Source organism: Vigna radiata, chromosome 5, assembly GCF_000741045.1.
Source record: "Vigna radiata var. radiata cultivar VC1973A chromosome 5, Vradiata_ver6, whole genome shotgun sequence".
Classification (NCBI taxonomy): Eukaryota; Viridiplantae; Streptophyta; class Magnoliopsida; order Fabales; family Fabaceae; genus Vigna; species Vigna radiata.
In genome coordinates this window covers 13,609,112-13,629,858 of record NC_028355.1, presented here as the reverse complement: position 1 = coordinate 13,629,858, position 20,747 = coordinate 13,609,112, and the positions used below count along the sequence as shown (strand labels likewise).

At 27.3% G+C, this 20,747-nt stretch overlaps 1 protein-coding gene across 2 annotated transcripts; it reads left to right on the top strand.

Annotated features, from left to right (window-relative positions):
- Positions 1-5,497: 5,497 nt before the first annotated feature.
- On the top strand, positions 5,498-9,567 carry LOC106761724 (WAT1-related protein At4g08290). 2 transcript variants are annotated; one of them, XM_014645294.2, is made up of 7 exons: positions 5,498-5,733; positions 5,859-5,921; positions 6,021-6,137; positions 8,246-8,489; positions 8,626-8,787; positions 8,872-9,023; positions 9,102-9,567. In XM_014645294.2, the coding sequence occupies exons 1-7, from the start codon at positions 5,549-5,551 to the stop codon at positions 9,262-9,264; spliced, it is 1,086 nt and encodes a 361-aa protein (XP_014500780.1). In that variant the 5' UTR covers positions 5,498-5,548; the 3' UTR covers positions 9,265-9,567. The 2 variants fall into 2 exon arrangements, with proteins under 2 accessions (XP_014500780.1, XP_022636367.1); XM_022780646.1 differs by having other exon boundaries at positions 8,204-8,489.
- Positions 9,568-20,747: the final 11,180 nt, after the last annotated feature.

Below are 20,747 nucleotides of genomic sequence, written 5' to 3'. Positions count from 1 at the left end.
TCACCGCATATTATATACTGAGTTTCTGGTTAAATTGGTTCCGTATTGAACTTTTGAGTATTCCATTGAGAAAGATGTATTCGAGTTGTTGGAGATTCTGATACAAGTCTAATCGTGAATGTCGAGTTCATACATTAAGCATCGATCCACGTTCATCCCACTTGTTTATTTTGGCATAAAAAGTGGGTATGAAAGGGCGGGGTCTTAAGAGAAGCACATTAACGCACCAAATTCTTCCCAACAAAACTAGATGCCCTAGTACTTCTGACCTCATGCCACGGCACCATCACACCACATGTAGGAATGGACAATAACAAATACCCTTTATTTTTTTTTATTAAGTACACATAAAACAAAAGGTGTTTTCATAATTAAAATTAGTTTATATATAATTAAATATACAAAAAATATATCATATCATCCTCTTTACAAGTTTATTTTAATTATTTACTGAATATCCTTTTTACAAGTTTATTTTATGGGTTAAATATGTTTTTAGTCCCTATACTATTAAACAGTTTTTGTTTTAGTCCTTCTTTAAAGTAAGATACATTTTAATCCTCCACCTTAAGGAAACTTTGATTTTAACTCTGAAAAAACTAACATCGTTAAAAACTATGTGACTAACTATAAACTAATATTTTTTTTCTTACGCTGAGTCAGTGTTTGTCTTCTTTCTCCCTCTCTCTCCCTCGTCTCGCCACCCGCTGCAAAAAGGTCAGTGTTTGAAACCTTTCATTCAATTTCGCACCCTACTTTGTGTCTTGCAGCATCCTTGACAAGCGGTCTGAGCAACCTTGCGTAATTGAATTCTGAAAACTACAAATATTTTTTGAAAAGAAAAAAATAAAACAAACCCTAAGGCTCCCACAAAAAAAGGGCGAACCACTCATGCAACCCTTAAAATGAATAGACAAAAACTGCAAGAAGGAACAATCAAAAACAAAGAAAAAAAATACTTCAAGATTTTGAATACTTCTAATCACATAAAATTCAAGGCCTCAAAATTGTCCACAGAAATGGATTGCCACACCGCATCGTCACAGTCGTGATAGCCACATTAGAGAAGAGACTCTAGTCTCGTTGTGCAAATAAAACGAGGATGACATACCCCTAATGTGTTCTGAGTTGGGAGCAGAAAGAGGACCTTGGGCGTAGGTTTTGTAGAGGATGACGAGGACAATGTCAATAACCTTTTTGCAAAGGATGGGGAGGTTGGGTGGAAGACGGAAAGAAGAGACGAGGGAGAGAGAGGGAGAAAAGGTCAGAAACATTGACTCGGCACAAGAAAAAAAAATCAGTGTCAGTCTACCGTTACGCACATCAGCTGGTTTTTAAGAGTGTTAGTTTTAAAGGACTAAAATCAAAGTTTCTTTAAGGAGGAGGACTAAAATGTACATTACTTTGAAAGAGGAACTAAAACCAAAACCGCTTGATAATATAGGGACTAAAAGCATATTTAACTCTTATTTTAATTATGGTATTGTATGACGATCAAGTTAACTATAATTCGAACGGTCAATCATTAAGTTGACAATAAATTATGAGTCTATATCATTAATCAATGGTCCGAACGACGAGTCACTAAGTCCAAAAGATTATCTAATAGATTGGATAAGAGTTAATCAAATCGAATAGTTTGAGAAGGATGACAAGTCACCAAACCCAAACAATTATCTAATCGCTCGGACAACAATTCATCAGATCAAACAATCTGAATAGGATCTCAACTTCAAAATCGTTTTACTCAAGGTTAAAACATAATTATTCATGTTTAGATCGTGATTAGATGGAGCTTAATAAAAATTCTTCACAGATTTTATAAATAAATGTTTAATGTAAAAAGTTAGGTTAAGTATTACATTATATATTTTCTATCCAAGTTTATCTAACTTTAATATTACCTAGTTTAGACATCTTTACCAAATTGGATTAGGGACAACACATCAAAAACCAATCCTCTGAACTTGACCATACATTCCAACAGTTATAAATTTATCTCTCATTAAATGACCTTTTTTTTCATCAAAAATAAATTTTATTATAAGAAATGAGATACTTCAAGAAATTTCGCATTATCTATGTAAGTGCGTCGCCTTCTTTCTTTTTTTACATGAAAAATATTTTATATTTTCTTCTTAGTAAAAAAACCTTTATATGTTCCTTGAGGCTGTGTTATGCTGTACTCACTGTGAAGGACTGAAACCTTTTCACCTTCATAATTAAATTGGTAAAAGACTACTAATATGAGAAAAAGAAAGCAATAATTCACACACAAAACAAGAATATTAGCTGGCAAAAAATCCATGTATTTCAATCATATAAATCACTTTTTATATTTTAAATGATTTTGCTTTTGAATTTCCTTTTCACCAAAGCTTTGCATATAAAGTGGGATTTTTTTTCTTAGTTAGTAAGCGACAGAAGAAGTGCACATCTTTAGATTAATTTTGTCTTTTAGTAGAATGTTTTTATACGATAGATAATATTATAAACTATATCTTTTTGCCTTTCAAAATACTAACATGTTATTGTTATGTATGAAAATTGTTCTGCATCTCCATTTCAAATCCCCCTCTTAATTACTCCATACAATTTCCTTTCCTGCCAAAACTCTTTTTTGCAATTGGAACCAAAAAAAAATAGTACGAGAAGAAATAAAAGCATATATTTAACTATATCAATTTTGTGTAAAAAATTAAATGCATACGAATTCGATCCATAAACTAACTAGTGTCTTCCTTTTTTACTGCAATTAAATCTCATCTCCATCTCTTTATATATATNATATATATATATATATATATATATATATATATATATATATATATATATATATATATATATATATATATATATATATTATGTATTTACCATTTACTGTTGAAAAATAAAATGTATTTGCTGTTCAGAATTTTAGTAAAATTTTATTTAATATAGTTTCTAAAAGTAATGCCTAGTCTTAAAATGGTTAAAGCCATAAATTTCCTGAAAAAAAAAAACTCTTCAAACTGGTTAATTCAAAGGGGGAATCAGCTAAATATAACCTTTACAAAGAGCTATCAGTTCCTTTTTTATATTTATTATGAAGTATTTGTTGACTTTGTCGATTATTAATAATTTTTAAAAAAATAATTCATTATCAATGAATCTCTTCTTTTGATCAAATTTTATTTCACAATCTAAATTTTTTCTTAAATAAACCGGAATTGTTTCATTTTAATCAAACAGATATAATATTACTTTGATTGTGATTTTTGATTTCATAATCTTACTTTGATTCTCAATTTTCTCTCTTGGCCCGCCATTTCAATTCCTTTGCTATTTTCGTCAACAAAGCAATAAAATATTGTTAGTCAATTTTTATGCTTCTTTTACTTTCTTTTGGTTGTTTTTGTGCTCCCCACTACAAGATCTCTAAGACAAAAGATAAGTACATAATTACAAATTTTGAGCTCCTTTTGAAGGTTGTTTAAAACTAATTAAAATTACTTCATTTTGCTATAATCATATAATTAAGATCATTTAAATTTAAAGCACTTAAAATGATCACTGTAGCCACTCTACTTCTTTCTAATGGTATCTAGAGGAAACATACTTAGAGTAAGAAAATTATTTATGAATTTTGGCAATTGTTTCATTACCAAACATAGAACCTAAAATTTGTTTATTTTTAAAAAACGTAGCGATGATTAAATTCTGGGTTGGTTAAATTTGTCACAATCAGGTTCATTACTTCCAATTGTCACATGACCACTCAAAAAATTGCCTTTCTTTAATCATTAAAATATGAATTAATGATCTATATTTGTATTTATTTTTAATCGTGATAAAAACTATTGGATACACTTCTGTATATAAAACGAGAACAAATCATAACACCCCTAAATCAAGATTAGGAATAATAAATAACTGGGATCAAAATACATTAATAAATATATAATAACAGTAACAACATTGACAGGCTGCAATTTTGTATGTGTGAAAATAATGAATTGAAACTTATTTTATATGAGCATGTGAGTTTTTTAATAAGGAAGGTGGTGGTTAAATTATTTAATTAAATAAGTATAAATGGCAATAACTAATTTTTTTTTTCAACACATGGAGACGTTCAATATTTGTGTCTATCATTAATAAATGTTTACACTGTGACAGAAGTTAATTAGGGTTGAATGAACAGAATTAAATAAGAATAAGATAGATATAAATCATATTTAAGTTAGTGAAAGCGTTGATTGGGCTAAGCAGCAGAACCCATTACTGTGGGTAGTGTAGCAAATTTTTGCTTTTCCTTCTTTTGATTTACATTTGCATGGGCCACGATGATGGTACTACGGGAAGCGAAAACAGAATGAGAAGAAAATGGATTTGGAACTAAATACTATATGAAATTCTTATAGTACAGCAGAATATTCTATTTGAACCAAACTTATAACATTAATTAAGTCCAACACTATATTAATAATTAAGGAAACCAGAGAGATTCCCTCCTTCTTTATACTATTTGCACTTCGGAACCCTAAAACTTATGTAACATTAACCCGATGATAAATATGTAAAATTTAAAAAGAATAAACCAACTACTAAACCAATGAGACACTTAAATATATATAACCGCTAATACTTAATATAATAATGGCAATATTATACATAAACAATTCTAATCAATTAATAAAAGGAAATTAATTGCAAAGTGAGAATTATGTAAAATTTAAGAAATTAAGATGTGAAACTATTTCAGCTAGATCTATTCCTGAATTTAATTAACACACTAACTGAGAAATTTATTCATAAAAAAAATGCTTAAATTGAGATTATGATTGTCTAGTTAAAGAGTGGAATGCTCAACATGAGATGGAGACAGACAATATGAAGAGCAACTTGAACATATCTATGTTTAATGTTTCGGCCAATCCAGAAGAAAAATATTCTATGTTCTATTCTTATTAATTAGGCATTAAACCTTTAGTTTGCCTTGTCTCCATTCCTCTAATCTAGCCTCCTAAGTGTTTTGAATATGAGTTATAAGATACTCTGTTCTGGAAAAAGTAAAATTTACTTACAAAAAGACACAGATCGTGGGATTCTACCAATTCGAATCTAATCGCGGACCTTATACGCAAACAAAGATCATTAGTCCGTATAACTCCTTCATCTCGCTTTTTTCTTTTACTGTCAGGGATCATATTATAAACTCTTTTTCTAATCAAATAACAATTTATCATATTTTCTAACATATCTATTTTTAATCATATTTCAAAATTTTTATATTTTAAAACTTAAACTTATTATTCTATAAAATGTGTTATTGAACAAAATTATTTTCTGAAAAATTTTACTGTATTTTTCCTCAGATCTTCCATTTCACTTACATTTTAATGAAAAGTTTCTTAAAAAAAAGCGAATATTTATGGAGAATATATAGCAACTTTTAGGATTATGGACGTATTGCTAACTATATTGAGCTGTTGGTATAAATATTAAGATGGGGTGCTTGGTTTCTCATACACATTGTGTTGCAGAGAGAGTTATTAAGAAGAAAAAGATGGTTACGTGGTTGAGAAATGCAAGGCCCTATCTGATGTTACTGGCTGTTCAATTTGGTTCTGCTGGCATGTTCATATTTGCCATGGATGCTATAAAGAAGGGTATGAGCCATTACGTCTTCATTGTCTACCGTAACGCCATAGCCTCTATAACTCTAGCTCCCTTCGCCTTTGTTCTTGAAAGGTATCTTCCACTTACATTCATGCTTTAATATATACTTTTATCTCAATTTCGTCTATATAATTTTTCATCTAAAGTAGAAATAAAGTTGATATATCTGCTCAATGAAATTCGTATCTTTTATGCAGGAAAGTTCGGCCGAAGATGACTGTCGGTATATTTTCAGAGATTATGGCACTGGCTTTCTTCGAGTAAACATTATCTTACCCTTACAAATATATATATGAAATTCAAGTTTCAGTTTGTTATGCAGGAGATATATTCAGTTGTATGGTGTTTTATACTTGCAGGATAATACTGGATCAGTGTTTCGCTCTCTTGGGCATGAAGTTCACGTCAGCTTCTTTCCTATCTGCTGTCATGAACTCTGCACCCTCTGTTACTTTTGTCATGGCTGTTATTCTGAGGTAAGTGGGTGGACTGAATCACCAAACACCAAGTTCTTCTTCACCTCTCATTGCTTTACACAAACTCTTCATTGTGTTAAGAAGAGGCAAATAAACAGATAAAATGGACTTTTAAAACTAAACATTCAAAACAAAAACAATCATTTTTCATTAGTTCTACTTTTATAATATTATTTCCCCTTCTCTTCTTATAATGGCTCCAAAGAATCTAAAGAAAACATTACAAAAGTTTTTCTAGTTGGGTAATTGCTATATAAAAAGAGCAATGTTATCAACACATACCTAATTTTTTTACCATTCATTTTTAAGATCTTGATATTTTAACAATTTTTTTATAATGGGGAGATATGTGTCACTACTTCATTCGTCTGCTAAAATTTATTTTGAAAAATAATATATTTGAAACGAATCAATCATAAACCACCACGTATGAATTGTTAAAAAGTTGTGAGAAAAAATTGTTAAAAAACATTTTCTTTTATTTTACACTACCATTTCCTACTTTTTACTCTATTCTTTCTTGAAAAAAAAAATACAAAACTTACATTTTTATGATCATTTTACTTTTATATTATATATGTTTCAAATGAATATAAAAGTGTGTCATAATACTATTGTTCATATCAATATTATGTTTCATGCTACTCTTATTTTAACTTTTTAATACGAAATATCCATGAAAATATATATTATTTAACAAAGAAAAGAGATCGAATTTTCTAAACTATGATACTTACCTAATACTTATACAAATTTTATGTTTAATTGTGTATTTCTTTTGTTTTAATTAATGTCTATTTTCCAATTTTAAAGTATGTGAGATTTATAGTGGAATTTTAAAACTTTTTTTAAACTTGATATGACGTAACCTTGGTATGAAGTGATGTCCTTTCTTATTAACTTTTTTGTTTACTTTTTTTTATTGAGAAAAAAAAAAGAAAAACTTATGAAAGACAATGAATTCCAGTCTTCTAATCAAGGAAGCAAAGAAAAAGTTTTCCCGATTACGACCTGTTATGAATTAAATTTAAACATTTTAATGGGTATTCGGATTGAGTAAATAATTATGTTTGCTAAGCATTTATTGATGAAACATAAACAGGTAAAACCTAATCGAACATGTCGAGATTTACATTTTAAAGCAAATTATTTTAGATACATGTTTCAAAGTTTGTTTGTTTTTTTTTTTTTACTTTTTTTCATTTCTTTTAAGAAATATTCATGGATGCCTGACAACACGTATTTATAAAAGGAGTAGATTCTAGCTTTGTCATGTACCAGTTCCATCGTCATTCACATGACAATGGGTATACGTGAAACGAAATTATCAATATAAAATAAGGCAAGATATTACTGTAATTTCTCATATTTTGTGAAATTTATTTTGTAAATATTTCATGAATTTTATAAATTCATAAAATTATTTTTAAAAAATTATTTCTTACGAATTACTATAAACAAATACCTCAAAACATTAAGTTTTTTAATAACAAACAGTTAAGGTCACTAAAGTCAAAAATAATATTGTTGTATTGTACTAATATTTTGGTGCTCAATATTTATACTCTCAAATTGAAGTGGTTAAAGAACATTCATCCTTTATTTTACTCATTAAGTTCTTAAAGATTTTATTATATCTTTATTAATTAAGAATAATTTTAAGAATGACAAATTAAAATTATTTATTGCGTTAAAAGATTTTTTTATTTTAGACTTGTCAACATATGTGTGTAGCCAGAGGATATGATTAAAAAAGGAATGAACATTTACGAAGTATTAAAGGCATGAAACTATAGTGAGAAACAACAGTACAAGTTTTAGCCACCTTATAAAGGAATTTGGGAAACCTACAGTGAATCAAGTAAATTAACTAAAAAAATAGTTAATATTCTATATATATTTATGAATGTACGTGTACTTAATTCTTTTCTTAATTTTATAATAAACTAGGAATCGAGTTGAGTTTAAAATATGAAGGATATATTGTTTTCTTGGGATCCGATTCATAAAACAAGAATTTCACACAACAGCATGACAAAGAACATCATTCTTTATGTTTGTGAAAGCCTAAGGAAAGCAGAGAATCACCGACGTAGGTTATTGTATAGGTTGGAGCACATGAAGATAAAGGAGGTGGCATGTCAAGCCAAATTGATTGGAACAATAGTAACTTTTGGAGGAACCTTGCTAATGGCACTTTACAAAGGCCCTGTGATTACTTTGATGAAATCTTCAACAACTCATGCTGCCCAACCTCAGACTCTGAACAACCCCACCGCTAACCACTGGATCCTAGGAACATGTTTCCTCCTCATCGGTTGTGCAGGCTTCTCTGCGTTTTACATATTACAAGTAAGTTTTGCTACACAAACTCACGTATAAAAATGGTTTATTTTGGAATGTTTCATCTTATTAACATAAAATAAAGTTAAACGTATATTGATATCCTATATGGAAAATAATGCATGGTTGGGTGAAATATATGTAGACCATAACATTGAGAAAATACCCAACAGAGATGTCCCTGGCGACTTGGGTTTGCTTCGTAGGTGCACTTCAAAGCTCTGTTGTAGCAGCCATCGCAGAACGCCGCCACCCTCATGCATGGGCCATTGGTTGGGATACACGACTCTTTGCTCCAGCTTATGCAGTAAGTAACCATATTCTTTGTACGTCGATTACAAAATTGCATGGTTTTTTTAACCTTATCTTAATATATATTAACTTATTACAGGGAATAGTTACATCAGGAGTTCAGTATTACATACAAGGCATGGTGATTAAATCGATGGGCCCAGTTATTGTGACTGCTTTTAATCCTCTTCGTATGATCATCATTACCACCTTGGCCTGCATCATTCTATCTGAGCAACTCTACCTTGGAAGGTACTACCAAACATTATATATGATCCTTTTATCTCTTTTCAAGAAATATTAACGCGTTACACTTGAATATGATATCAGTGTTATTGGAGCTATAGTTGTGGTTCTTGGGCTATATCTAGTCGTGTGGGGAAAAGCTAAAGAATGCCAACGAAGAATGCCACCATCCCCTGCAAAGGATAACTTTCCAGAAGACCAACGACAGCTACCTGTTACAGCTCCTAGGAATGATAATAAGGGTTAACTACCGTTTCCATTTCAATAATAATAAAGCTTGATAATTATAAATTTGTAGTACATATATATATATTAAGCATCCATCTCTCTCCCACTTAATACTAATTAGTGTTAAACACGATGGACAGGCCCAAAGGCTGTAAGAATGCTAATGGCCCATGTACCAGGGAGATCACGGAGTGAAATTAAACATCATACGTACAAATGGAATAATTACGATTAAACTCCAATAATATTAAATCGCATTAATGAAGTAAAACTTTTATTCTAATTGCAAAGGACAATGATATTTTAACACNATTTTTTGACACTATTTTGACACTGCACATGTGTCAAGATGTGATTGGACTATTTCAAATTAAAAAAGTTGAGGCAGGGNTATATTTGGAAGAGAAAAACCAAAGTTTGTTTTTTAATTTGAAATCGTTCAACCACATTTTGACACGTGTGCAGTGTCAAAAAATGGTGTCAAAATTTTATTTTCCTTATAAAAAGTGTATAAGATTTTTTTCATCATGAGTAAATTATTTATTGCAGAATTGAAGATTAGTTGCGTAATTTATTCTGTAACTATATCAGATTATGAAAGTACAGATTCTGCATATGTTTCGTCATTTTTTGATGAGGATGAGGAGTAAAAGTTTTTATCGGAAGAGATCTCCACTGTTTTTTTTTTTTTTTAATAATATTATATGCGAGATCAAATTAAAAGTATAACATGATTTCATAAAACACTTTACTTTTTAATTCTTTAATTAATAACATTCTGCTAATAATACATAATACAAAGTAGCATGATCTGATTAATAAATCTGATCAGTGGCATAAGTATCAAATTCACGATCCCAATTTATGTGTAGAGGTCTAGAATGAGAATCATTCTTATTATTCTTATAGGAATATGAATATGAATATGAATATGATACCTGTCATGAACCAAACAGAATATATAAAAAATGTGAATATATGTGAAGATATAGTAATTAGCTATTCCAATGGAAGTAACAGGATTCCACCACCAGCAATTCTGTTCTATGGATCATTTTTGTTGAAATTTGAACTGCACTGATTCTAATAACAATTTGTTTAGTCACTTATTATTTATACTTGTATTTCATTAAACAGACTTAATGCTTTAATGATAAGTATGTGTGCACTTACTAAGGAATCTGATTAACTATTTAAGAGTTCTTATAAACTCCAACTGTATCATGTTCGATTTCTATCGCGAAATAAAACTATGTTTTTAAAACTTAATTAGGTCAACTACCACTCATATAAACTTGATTCTCATTTATTATCTGAATTCAAGCATTAAGGAAAAACATTGAAATATACATTTACATCTATTAAATTAAATTAAAACCATAAACATTAAAGTTATTTAAAATCTATAACTAATCAAATAATAAATTTTTCAGTTTTTCTTTAATATGGACTGTGAAATAAAAATTTGTGGAGCAAAATTTGGTCAGTAAACATACTATTTTTTTTTCATACATTAATTCAATTCGTTGAGCGAAGTTTTGAATTTTTCATTGATGTGATTTGGGTGAGCGAAATAAAATTGGTTCAGCGGAATCCTTTCAAATAAACTCATTTCACACTAAATTAAAAATTGCTAAGAAATTTTGAGATTTCATGAAAGATTTTTAGATTTATTAAGCGAATTATATAGAAAAATAAGTATTTATATAAAACACAAAAATCAACCCAATACATCACCACAAATTTTTCTTTTGGATATGGCACTTTCACGTCGATGTATATAGGATGGTTCGATAGTGGCATGTTAGTGGGTGCAATAATATGTTCAACAAACAACAAATATCATTAGGATAGACTTTAACGATGATTCTGATATCATATTAGTAGTGGACTTTAAGTCTAACTCAATTCTATTGAATTTTCTTCAAGTGTTCAAAATGACACAAAATCAAGTTGTAAAACACACATTCATACATGCATAACAATTTATCTTCCCTGTGAACTCCAATCCTTTGATATTGTAGAAAATTATTCAAAAATTATGTAAAGTTAGAGATATTATTGGCTACTATATCTTCCAATCATTAAAAAAAAAATCGATGGTTTTTTAAAAGAGTAGGAAAGAATACGAGAATGGGAAGATTAGAAAAATATAAAATTTGTAAAATGAATTACTGAATAGGTGAAATTATAATTTATGTACTACACTTAATTTAAAATTTTAATCTTTTTCTTTATTTTTTTTAAAATCGTCCTTATTTACATATATATGGATGTTTTAATGTATTACAAGACACCTATAAATCTGAAGCGTACTTTTATCCATTAAAGGATAATATGATATAATAAATAAATTTTGATAGGATAATTTTAAAATAATTCTGATGTAATATTAAAAAATAAATGTTAAATATCATAAAAGTAACTTGTAAACTTTAACATGCCTAAAAGTTTTAGTGTTTAATTAATAATGACATTTAAGAAAAAAATAGTTAGCTAAAGAATGATTTGGACGAACACCGACAAGTGCATTTGGTTACTATCATGTCCTTACAAATTAGCAGTCCAAAAGTTTGTAAAGTTTTTACTTTTTCTCAAATAATATGATCAATGCTTTTGCCTTTTATGTATCTTCATATGCCAATTATTGGTCAGTGTCTAAAATTCACTGTTCTTTTTGGATTATGTTACCTTTTAAAACATTAACGTACGGTTAATATTAATATGGCCTCGTGTCTTTCTACACTTTCCACTTCCATCTCAGAAAGTTATAAGGAATAACGTTAAACCTTGTTTCGAATTCTTAAAACATACTTCACATAACATTCTATTTTTATTTGGACAATGATATTTTGACAATACTTTTTCACAATTTTTTTAACAACGGGACATGTGTCATCATTTTATTGGTCTATTTGAATTTATGTTTAAAAAATATTTAAAACGAACCAATCATAAACTGTCACATATGCGTTGTCAAAAATTTGTTAAAAAAGTGTTGTTAAAAGAAGTTTTTCCTTTTTATTTTATTTGTATCTCCAAAAAATACTATAATATTATTGGTATTCTAATCCTTTTACAAAACACCCTCTTCACATTTTCTTTATACGTACATTATATTTTTATTAGACTCTTTCTGTTTACAATGTATTTTTACACAAATTTGTATATACTGAAAAGAATTTGCTCTAGCCCACCTCTTAAATAAACTTTATTTTTGTAGATATTGCAAAATTTACATATCTACCTGTGAAAAATATACTTCAAAGTAATTCACATTGATTATCTACAAATTTTAAGGGTTCTACAACTTAGTCTACATTTAACCAAAATAAAGTAATTTAATCAAAATAAAATAAGTTAAACCAAATACAAAGAATATTAAATATATTAAATTATGTAATAAAATACGAAATGGTATCAAAATATAATAAAATATAATCAATTTTTTTAATTTTATATTTTTAATTCAATAATGTTTTAGTTTGAATCGGGTTACTGTTTTTAATATGTATATATATTGTGCGTGGTGTGCGAACTAAACTGCGATAATGCAAGTTGAATATAAAATATTCACATTAATTTTTTTTTTATTATGAGTGTGTGGGCTGTGGATTATACAAATAATATGTAAATGTCGTCAAAATTATTAACTCTACTATTTATCTATCTATAATACACGAATTTTAAAAAAAACTAATTTTTTAACTTCTAGTCGATTTTAATATGATTTAAATTAAAAATCGTAGTTCTATAATATTTAAGAATAATTAAATTTATTAATTTTTCTCATTTTATAACTTTAAAATTATATATATCACTAGGAGAAAATTTATAAATAATGACCAATTTTAAGTGATAAAAATATGTTTAAAGAATAATTTAAAAATCAATTTCTTAATTAGAGATTTTGATAGTTAAAACTTTGATAATTAATGTTGGTGAACAAGTTAGATACCAATTCATAATTGAAGATATTTTAATCATCTAATTAAAAATCAAATATAATTTTTTATTTATAATAAAAACTATTTTACTTACCAAAAATTTTTAATTTTTAAATTAATATTAAATTAGTCACTGTAATAACTAATTATTTTTAATTATTAAAAATGGTTATTATTTAATTTTATTTATATATATTAGTTACTGTATCATTTATAGATAAGAATTAAGCTCTTTTAATATTGTTCTTTCTATCTTTTCTTACAATATTATTTATTTTAAACCTTAATTTTGAGAAAAATATTAATAACTTAAATATTATAACTTTTTAAGAATATTTTCATCTTTAATTTCATGATCTTAAGAATGATAATTAAGAAAAACCTAATCAGATACACATGCAATTTTTTGTATATATATATATTAACAAGTGAGATCCGTACCCATAAAGTAAAATAGGATCCGTTGTAATTGTGAGCACTGATTTGACTTTAGGCAGATTGATAAATGGTATAGCATTTTATATTCTCCTTCATTGAAGAATAGGAATAAATAAATGACAGTATATTCAATGGCAATTTGGAAAAGGAGATGCGACAATTAGAGTATGTTATTATGTTATATTTAAACTAATGAGACTCTTGATTAAAAATTAATGATGAATGAAGCAATGAGATTATATATAAGTAAAATGGAATAATGAATTAGGTTGATTGAGATAAACATAAATAAATAATGATTTAGGAATTGTTGTTTTTGCATGGTGGGTGGGATTCCACCAACCTCAACCTTATTGCAAGATGGAATCCAAACACGAAACCACCACCTTTAATTTCTGGGCCATTTCTTAACCATTATTCATATAAATAATTAATTCAAAACCCACAGTTTTACCAACTAATCACTACACTTCTTATCTCAACTATAACAACCATTCTACTATATATTCTAAACCCAACTTGTTATATTTAATACACTACTTTTATATAATAAATTAGCTTTTGCACTTTTCTTAAGCTAATTTTAATATTTAAAATTAAAAACTAATCCTATGTATTACAATATTTAAAGATAGGTTAATTTATGATATTTTTATTATTTAAACATTCTATAAAATTAGTTTAGATAACATAATTAAATCAATGACTGAAATATTGTTTGTTTGAGAGCTTGAAATTATATATGATTTTAAATGATATCGAAGAGTCATAAAAAATATTTATTTAAATTATTTTTTATTTTATTGTGGAATATATTTGTAATTTATATTGATTTAGTGGGTTTGAGATGGAGAATAAAAGTGAACAATAAGTTGATCTTAAAAGTAGATTGCCCATAATTTTGGAAATGATTCAAAGAAAAAAAGATTATGCAAAGAAAAAGAAATGTAATAAGAAGGCTTTCACAAAAACTCCTTCATTGGATGCATCTAACTATAAACTAATAAGGAAGATATGTGAAATTGACATCTTGGGAGACACAAGGATAGAAGTGAAAGCTTTAATTGAAAATTGCAATGAAAAATTATTTTCAATTGCACAGAAAAATTACAAATTCAACCAAAAAGTTTTTTCATGGCATTAAATTTTCATGTCAAATTGAAAATATGTATACATATAATCTTTCTAATAAACACTCATAAGACAAATTATCTTTGTAATAAAACTAAGTTATAGGTAAATGTTATTTTTACTACTACCATTACAAATAAAAACATTGGTAACGAAATATGTATATTAAAAATTGATTTCATTTATTCAAAGAAGACAACGTTTTTTGTAAATGACAATAAATAAGAGTTGAAGTAAATTACTTTATAATATTGGACTTAAATTTATAATATACATATGATCACCTATATATAGTTTTTTTAAATTAAAAGAAAATATACAAATTATTTTATATTATCTTGAGTAGTTTTAATTATTCCCGTAAAACTAAATTCATTAAGTAAGACAATTTAAAATTATAAATGTCAATAATAATTTCAAAAATTGTACATAACATCTATTCGATGATAATTTAAGTTGATTTTTTCCATTTTTATTGAAAATAAATTAAAAAAAATAACAATTAAGAGTATTTAATTATTACAATTATTTTTTATATATTTAATTTATAATTCATTTAACATTTAAGATATTACTTTATATTAAATCATTATAGATAAAAGTGTTATAAATAAAATTATTATAATATTTTATTATTCGTTATTTTAATTATTATTCTAAATAAATGTTACATAAATTTTATTAAAATTTAATAAAAAAAATTTAAAATATTCAAACATTCTTTTTAGAAAAATAACTCGTGTCACCAAAGATGAAAATACTACTATATTATAATATGAGAACATATAAAATATTTAATCAATAGTCGACATAATAAAGTTGTCAAATTAGTCCTCTTATGAGACTTACCTTAAGCCACATGGGTTGAGGAAAAAAAAAATTCAAAAAGTCAAAAATATCTTATATTAAAAAAGCTCACACACCAAATATTCATAAAATCATATAAACTAGAATCAGGACTTTTTTAACATTTGTTAATTATTTTAATCCTAATAATATTTAAAAGTTTTTTATTAAGTTTACTTATTAGTCTAACTGATGATGTAACTTAATCATATCTACTAATTATACGTTTTTTAATCAAATTATGCAATTATATTTATATTTAGTTTCTTATTCTTTTAAATTTTATAAAATTGTGTGTATTTCTATTCAATTTTGACATATGAAAATATTTGTTATATTAGTACTATTTTATAAAAACAGTAACATATTTGATATTTTGTATGAATAACTCTTTTGAAAAAAAATACTTTTTTTTAAACTCACACTTGTTATATTTTAAATATCAAAACTAAAATAAGTTAAAATTTTATTTATATATAATCTTTTTCAAATAATTTATCAAAACAAATTAATGAAAACTTTCAAAACGCAAAAAAATAAAATAAAAAAAAGATGTGTTTTTAAACTTAAACAAACTCAACGTATATTATATTTTCAACTATTTAAAATAATGAAATTATGTATATAAAATATGATTAAGATTAAAAAATAATTTTGAATAAACCAATATCTACATACTTATTATTAAAGATAAAAATATTAATAAAATACAATGCAAAACTTGACCAACTACTAAAAAGAAAAACATATAAAAAATAATTAAAAATACATTAAAAATAAATTAATTTAGTTTTGAAGAATTAAAATTATCATGTTTCAACCTATTTTATGTGGATCTTTTAAAAAATCTTCTATTAAGTAAATAAAAAAATATGGTTTAATTTTAGAGGAGACTAATATCAATCCATATGATCGTAGCTCAATTAAGAGCTCTAATGTAAACCTTTTCCATCCTTCAAAGAACGGGATGATATATAATTGAAAAGAGATTTTCATATTTTCATCTTAAAGTGATAAATGTTGATTACACACACTTGATTAATTACAGAAATCTATTTTTCTAATGCATTGAATCTCACGTGATACACGCATGCATGCGCAAGTATAAGATTTGTTACTTCAGTGGGCCAGGGATGTTAAAAAAGTATGTATTTCTTGGTAACTCATGTTATAAAAATAAATAATATCTATAAAATAAATGATAATTAATAAGATAAATAAATGATCATTAATAAGATAATCACACAAATTGTTATAACATATATTATGAAAATGGATAATGATATTTAGACAATATTTTTTTAACAACATTTGAACATTGATTATAAGATATTAAGAAATATGATGATATAATTAAACTATAAATATTTAATCACATATACAATTAATATATGAATATTTACACTGATAAATATATTTCATAATATTTTTCAATTATTTTTAGGTCATTAAAATTTAATAGATCTTTTTATATGTATTACTTAACATATTTGTTGGATTAGACTCGTGTATATATGTATATTTTGATTATCCTAATTTATATTGTAAGTTAGATTTACAATCTTATTTATATTTTTCAAATTTCTTCAATTCTTTAACAGTAAAATAACCCAAACAAATAATAAGGTATCTTTATTTTAAGCTCCATAAATGTTGTATGATGTTATTAAATTTAAAACACACTATACTAAATTATGAAATAAGGAAGAAAAAATATTTTGGTGTAAAAAAACTAAAATATCATTATATACTTTTTTTTATTAGAGAGATATGTGTATTTTTTTTATTTTCTTTTGTATAGAACCAAACAAGATTGAAAATTATGGCTTTTTTTTGTTTATATTATAAGTGGGTTTTAGGCCTAACTCAACCCCACAAAACCGGCTTGTAAGGTGAGGAACCTCACTTATATATTATAAATTAGTCTTATCTCTAGTCGATATGAACTTCCAACAGTTTATTTATTTTCTACTAACTGAAAAAAATATTTTTATTGATTTTCTTTTGTGAACGAATGAAAGGGGAAAAACATTGTAGCAAAAGGAGTGTGATGGGTTTTGAGAGGTGTTGTCGATTTACATGAATCCAAAATTAGTGTTGTGAGGAGTTTCCGATAACTATTATCTGACTTATTAAGAAAGGCACTTAAAAAAGATGAGAAAGAGACGAAAATGTGAGTGATGCGATGCAACTTAGATCTATATAGTGCATATGTAACAGAACATAAGAGCAAATTCAATCTGATTTCTTTTTTGTCAGAAACGGAAAGTTGCCTTAATTTTCAAACTCCTTTATTTCTAAAAGCTTTCTTTAAATTCACCAACTTTCTTTAAAGTTCAAAAGTCTTAATCAAAATTAAACTCACATTTCATAAAAATAGGTAAGATAAATTATATTTAAATAAAAAAAACATATAAATCTATCATTCATTGAAAGTTTGACAAAAATTGGTAAGATAAACTATATTTAAATAAATAAATAAAACTTATAAATATATTATTTATTTTGATTAAAAGGTAATATTTGTGTTTTTTTTATATATATTTAGGGGTTGAAAATAATAGTTTGATATCTTTAAGTTGTGCTTGTTTAGATTGAAATGGAAATGTAAAAGAGTTGGTAAAATTGGTTGATAAATTTGTGTTTACCAATGAATTTATTTTGGTAATTTCATTTTTTATAAGAAAAATAGAATAAAAATCACTTATATCAAATTACGGATAATGTATACAAATGTTAAGATTAGTGTAATTCATTGATGAAATTCAATAGTTCTTTTTATTATATTGACCTATGTTGAATGGATACGATAGGTATATCAAATAGCATACTTATCTGATAAGTTGATGATTTTTTAAATAATAAGATACAATATGTGATATAAACATATTAAAAAAAATGTAAAAAATAATAATTAAAAACATGATAAATATATGATTACTATTATATGAATTCAAATTAAAATTACATGCATTAAACAATGTCAAAATAAAAAGCTATAAATTATTATCATTAAGGACTACTCTTATATATATATTAGATAGTTCATTGATAAGTATTGATAAAATATCATAAAGTATTTTACACGAATATGTGTGAGACACATGTACATAACTTAAATTAAAGTATCGATGCATCATGCATGTTGACCCATGGATGTCTTTATGAAACACTACAAATTTGTATATAATTTTGAAATGTAATTAATTTTCAATAAGATAATGTATTATAATATTTATAGGAGTGCAACAAATATTTTAATCTTGTAATTTTAACATTAATAAATTTTTAAGTTGTTGTTATTAGAAAAGAGTGGTATTAAATAATAAAATTATGAACCTCTCTATGTATTAAGATTTATGGTTACACGTGAAAATGGAAACAAAGACCTAGGGGTATGAAGAGTGTTTCTAGCATCACTTTCTCTACCATGTTAATATATACGTGAATACATGCATATGTAATTTCACAAAATTATGTTAATTATACAGGTAAAACATACTATAGCATAATTGGGCTTTAACGTCATTCCGTAGACGTCTGACTACAAAACATCCAAAGTAAATTATTGATCAGTGACATTTTTTCATAAATAAGTTGGGCATATAGACGTTGGTTCGGAGGGACACCAACGTCTATAATATTATAGACGTCGGTGCCCTTCCTAACGGACATCTATATGTCTGACAGGTATGTGAAAAGTCATTTCCTTTCACCATATAGGCGTCGATTAGGAGGGGCACCGACGTCTACAATACTATAGACGTCGGTGGCCCTCCTAACCGACGTCTATATGTCTCACAGGTAGGTGAAAAGTCATTTTTTTGGCCATCTAGAGTTAGGCGCTGGGGCAACCGACGTCTTATTTCCTATTAAATCAGACATTGCGAACTAGCAATTACGCGCACTTCATCATCTTCTTTCGCCTTTTCTCTCTGCGGCATTGCATTTTCAAGTGCGTTTTATCTTTTTTGAATCGTTTAAACTTACTTTTACTCTAATTAAAGTACTCTTTGATGTATTATCTTTCGTTTGAACCGATTAAAATGAGTTTTCATTGTGTTTTAGTGTAGTTTTTCTCGTGTCTTTGGGTAGCATAGTGCACCTTCTCCCTTTGCTAGTTTCCTTGTAAGAAAAGCTTGCATCTTTTGGATCTCTTATGGCGTTTCAACCCAAAGCTGAACCTGGGTCCTTGCCTAGTTTTCATGTCACTGTATTCTTTTTCTTTGGCGGTTGGAATGGAACTAGGCAACGACCCGGGTTCGGTTTTGGGTTTAAATGCCATAAGAGATAAAAAAAGACGCAATTTTTTCTTACGAAGAAACTAACAAAGGAAGGATGTGCTACTACGCTACCCAAAGACACAGGCAAAACTGAATTAAAACTAAACAAAGACTCAGTAGAGATTGGTTAATGTCATATCCGACGTCTATAATGCCCTTAGACGTCGGTTCGTGCCATGTTCGACATCTTTATAGTGCCCTCAAACGTCGGTTTATTCCACGGCCGACGTCTTTATAGACGTCGGACATAACTAGGGATGGCAGAAAAATCCGTACCCGCGGATAAAATCCACTACGGGTATTTTGTACCCGCAGGTAAGAGATACCTGCGGGTAGCGGGTAGTGGGTAGCAGGTTTTTTAATACCCGCTTGTTAGAGGGTCGGGTTCGAGACCCTATCTGTACCCATAGGTACCCGCTACCCGTTTGAGAGATGAAATTACAACTTTATCCTGTTAAGTTTTCTTATACTCTTTGCCTCTGCCGTCAAAGTTCTTCAAACCCTAACCTCTGAAATCCTGACTGCTGATTTTGCAAATCCTCTACTGCCGTCAAGTTGTCAAAAACCTCTCCTCTAAAAGCTAAAATCCAAAAACAAAATTAACCCTTTTCTCTTCTCTTCTTTGATTTTGCATTTCTTAGACACAGTTGTTGTTGGTTATCTTGTGCGAGGAGGAATTAGATCCAGTTGAAGTAGCTACGACGGTCTGCTGGTTATCTTGTGCAAAGAGGAAGTAAATCTAGTTGAAGTAGCTACGACGGTTTCTTATACGCGGTTTCTTATACACGGTAGGAATATGCTTTCTTCTTCTATTTCACCAAACCTTACAGAATGTGGAATTGCTGTTAAAAGCCTTT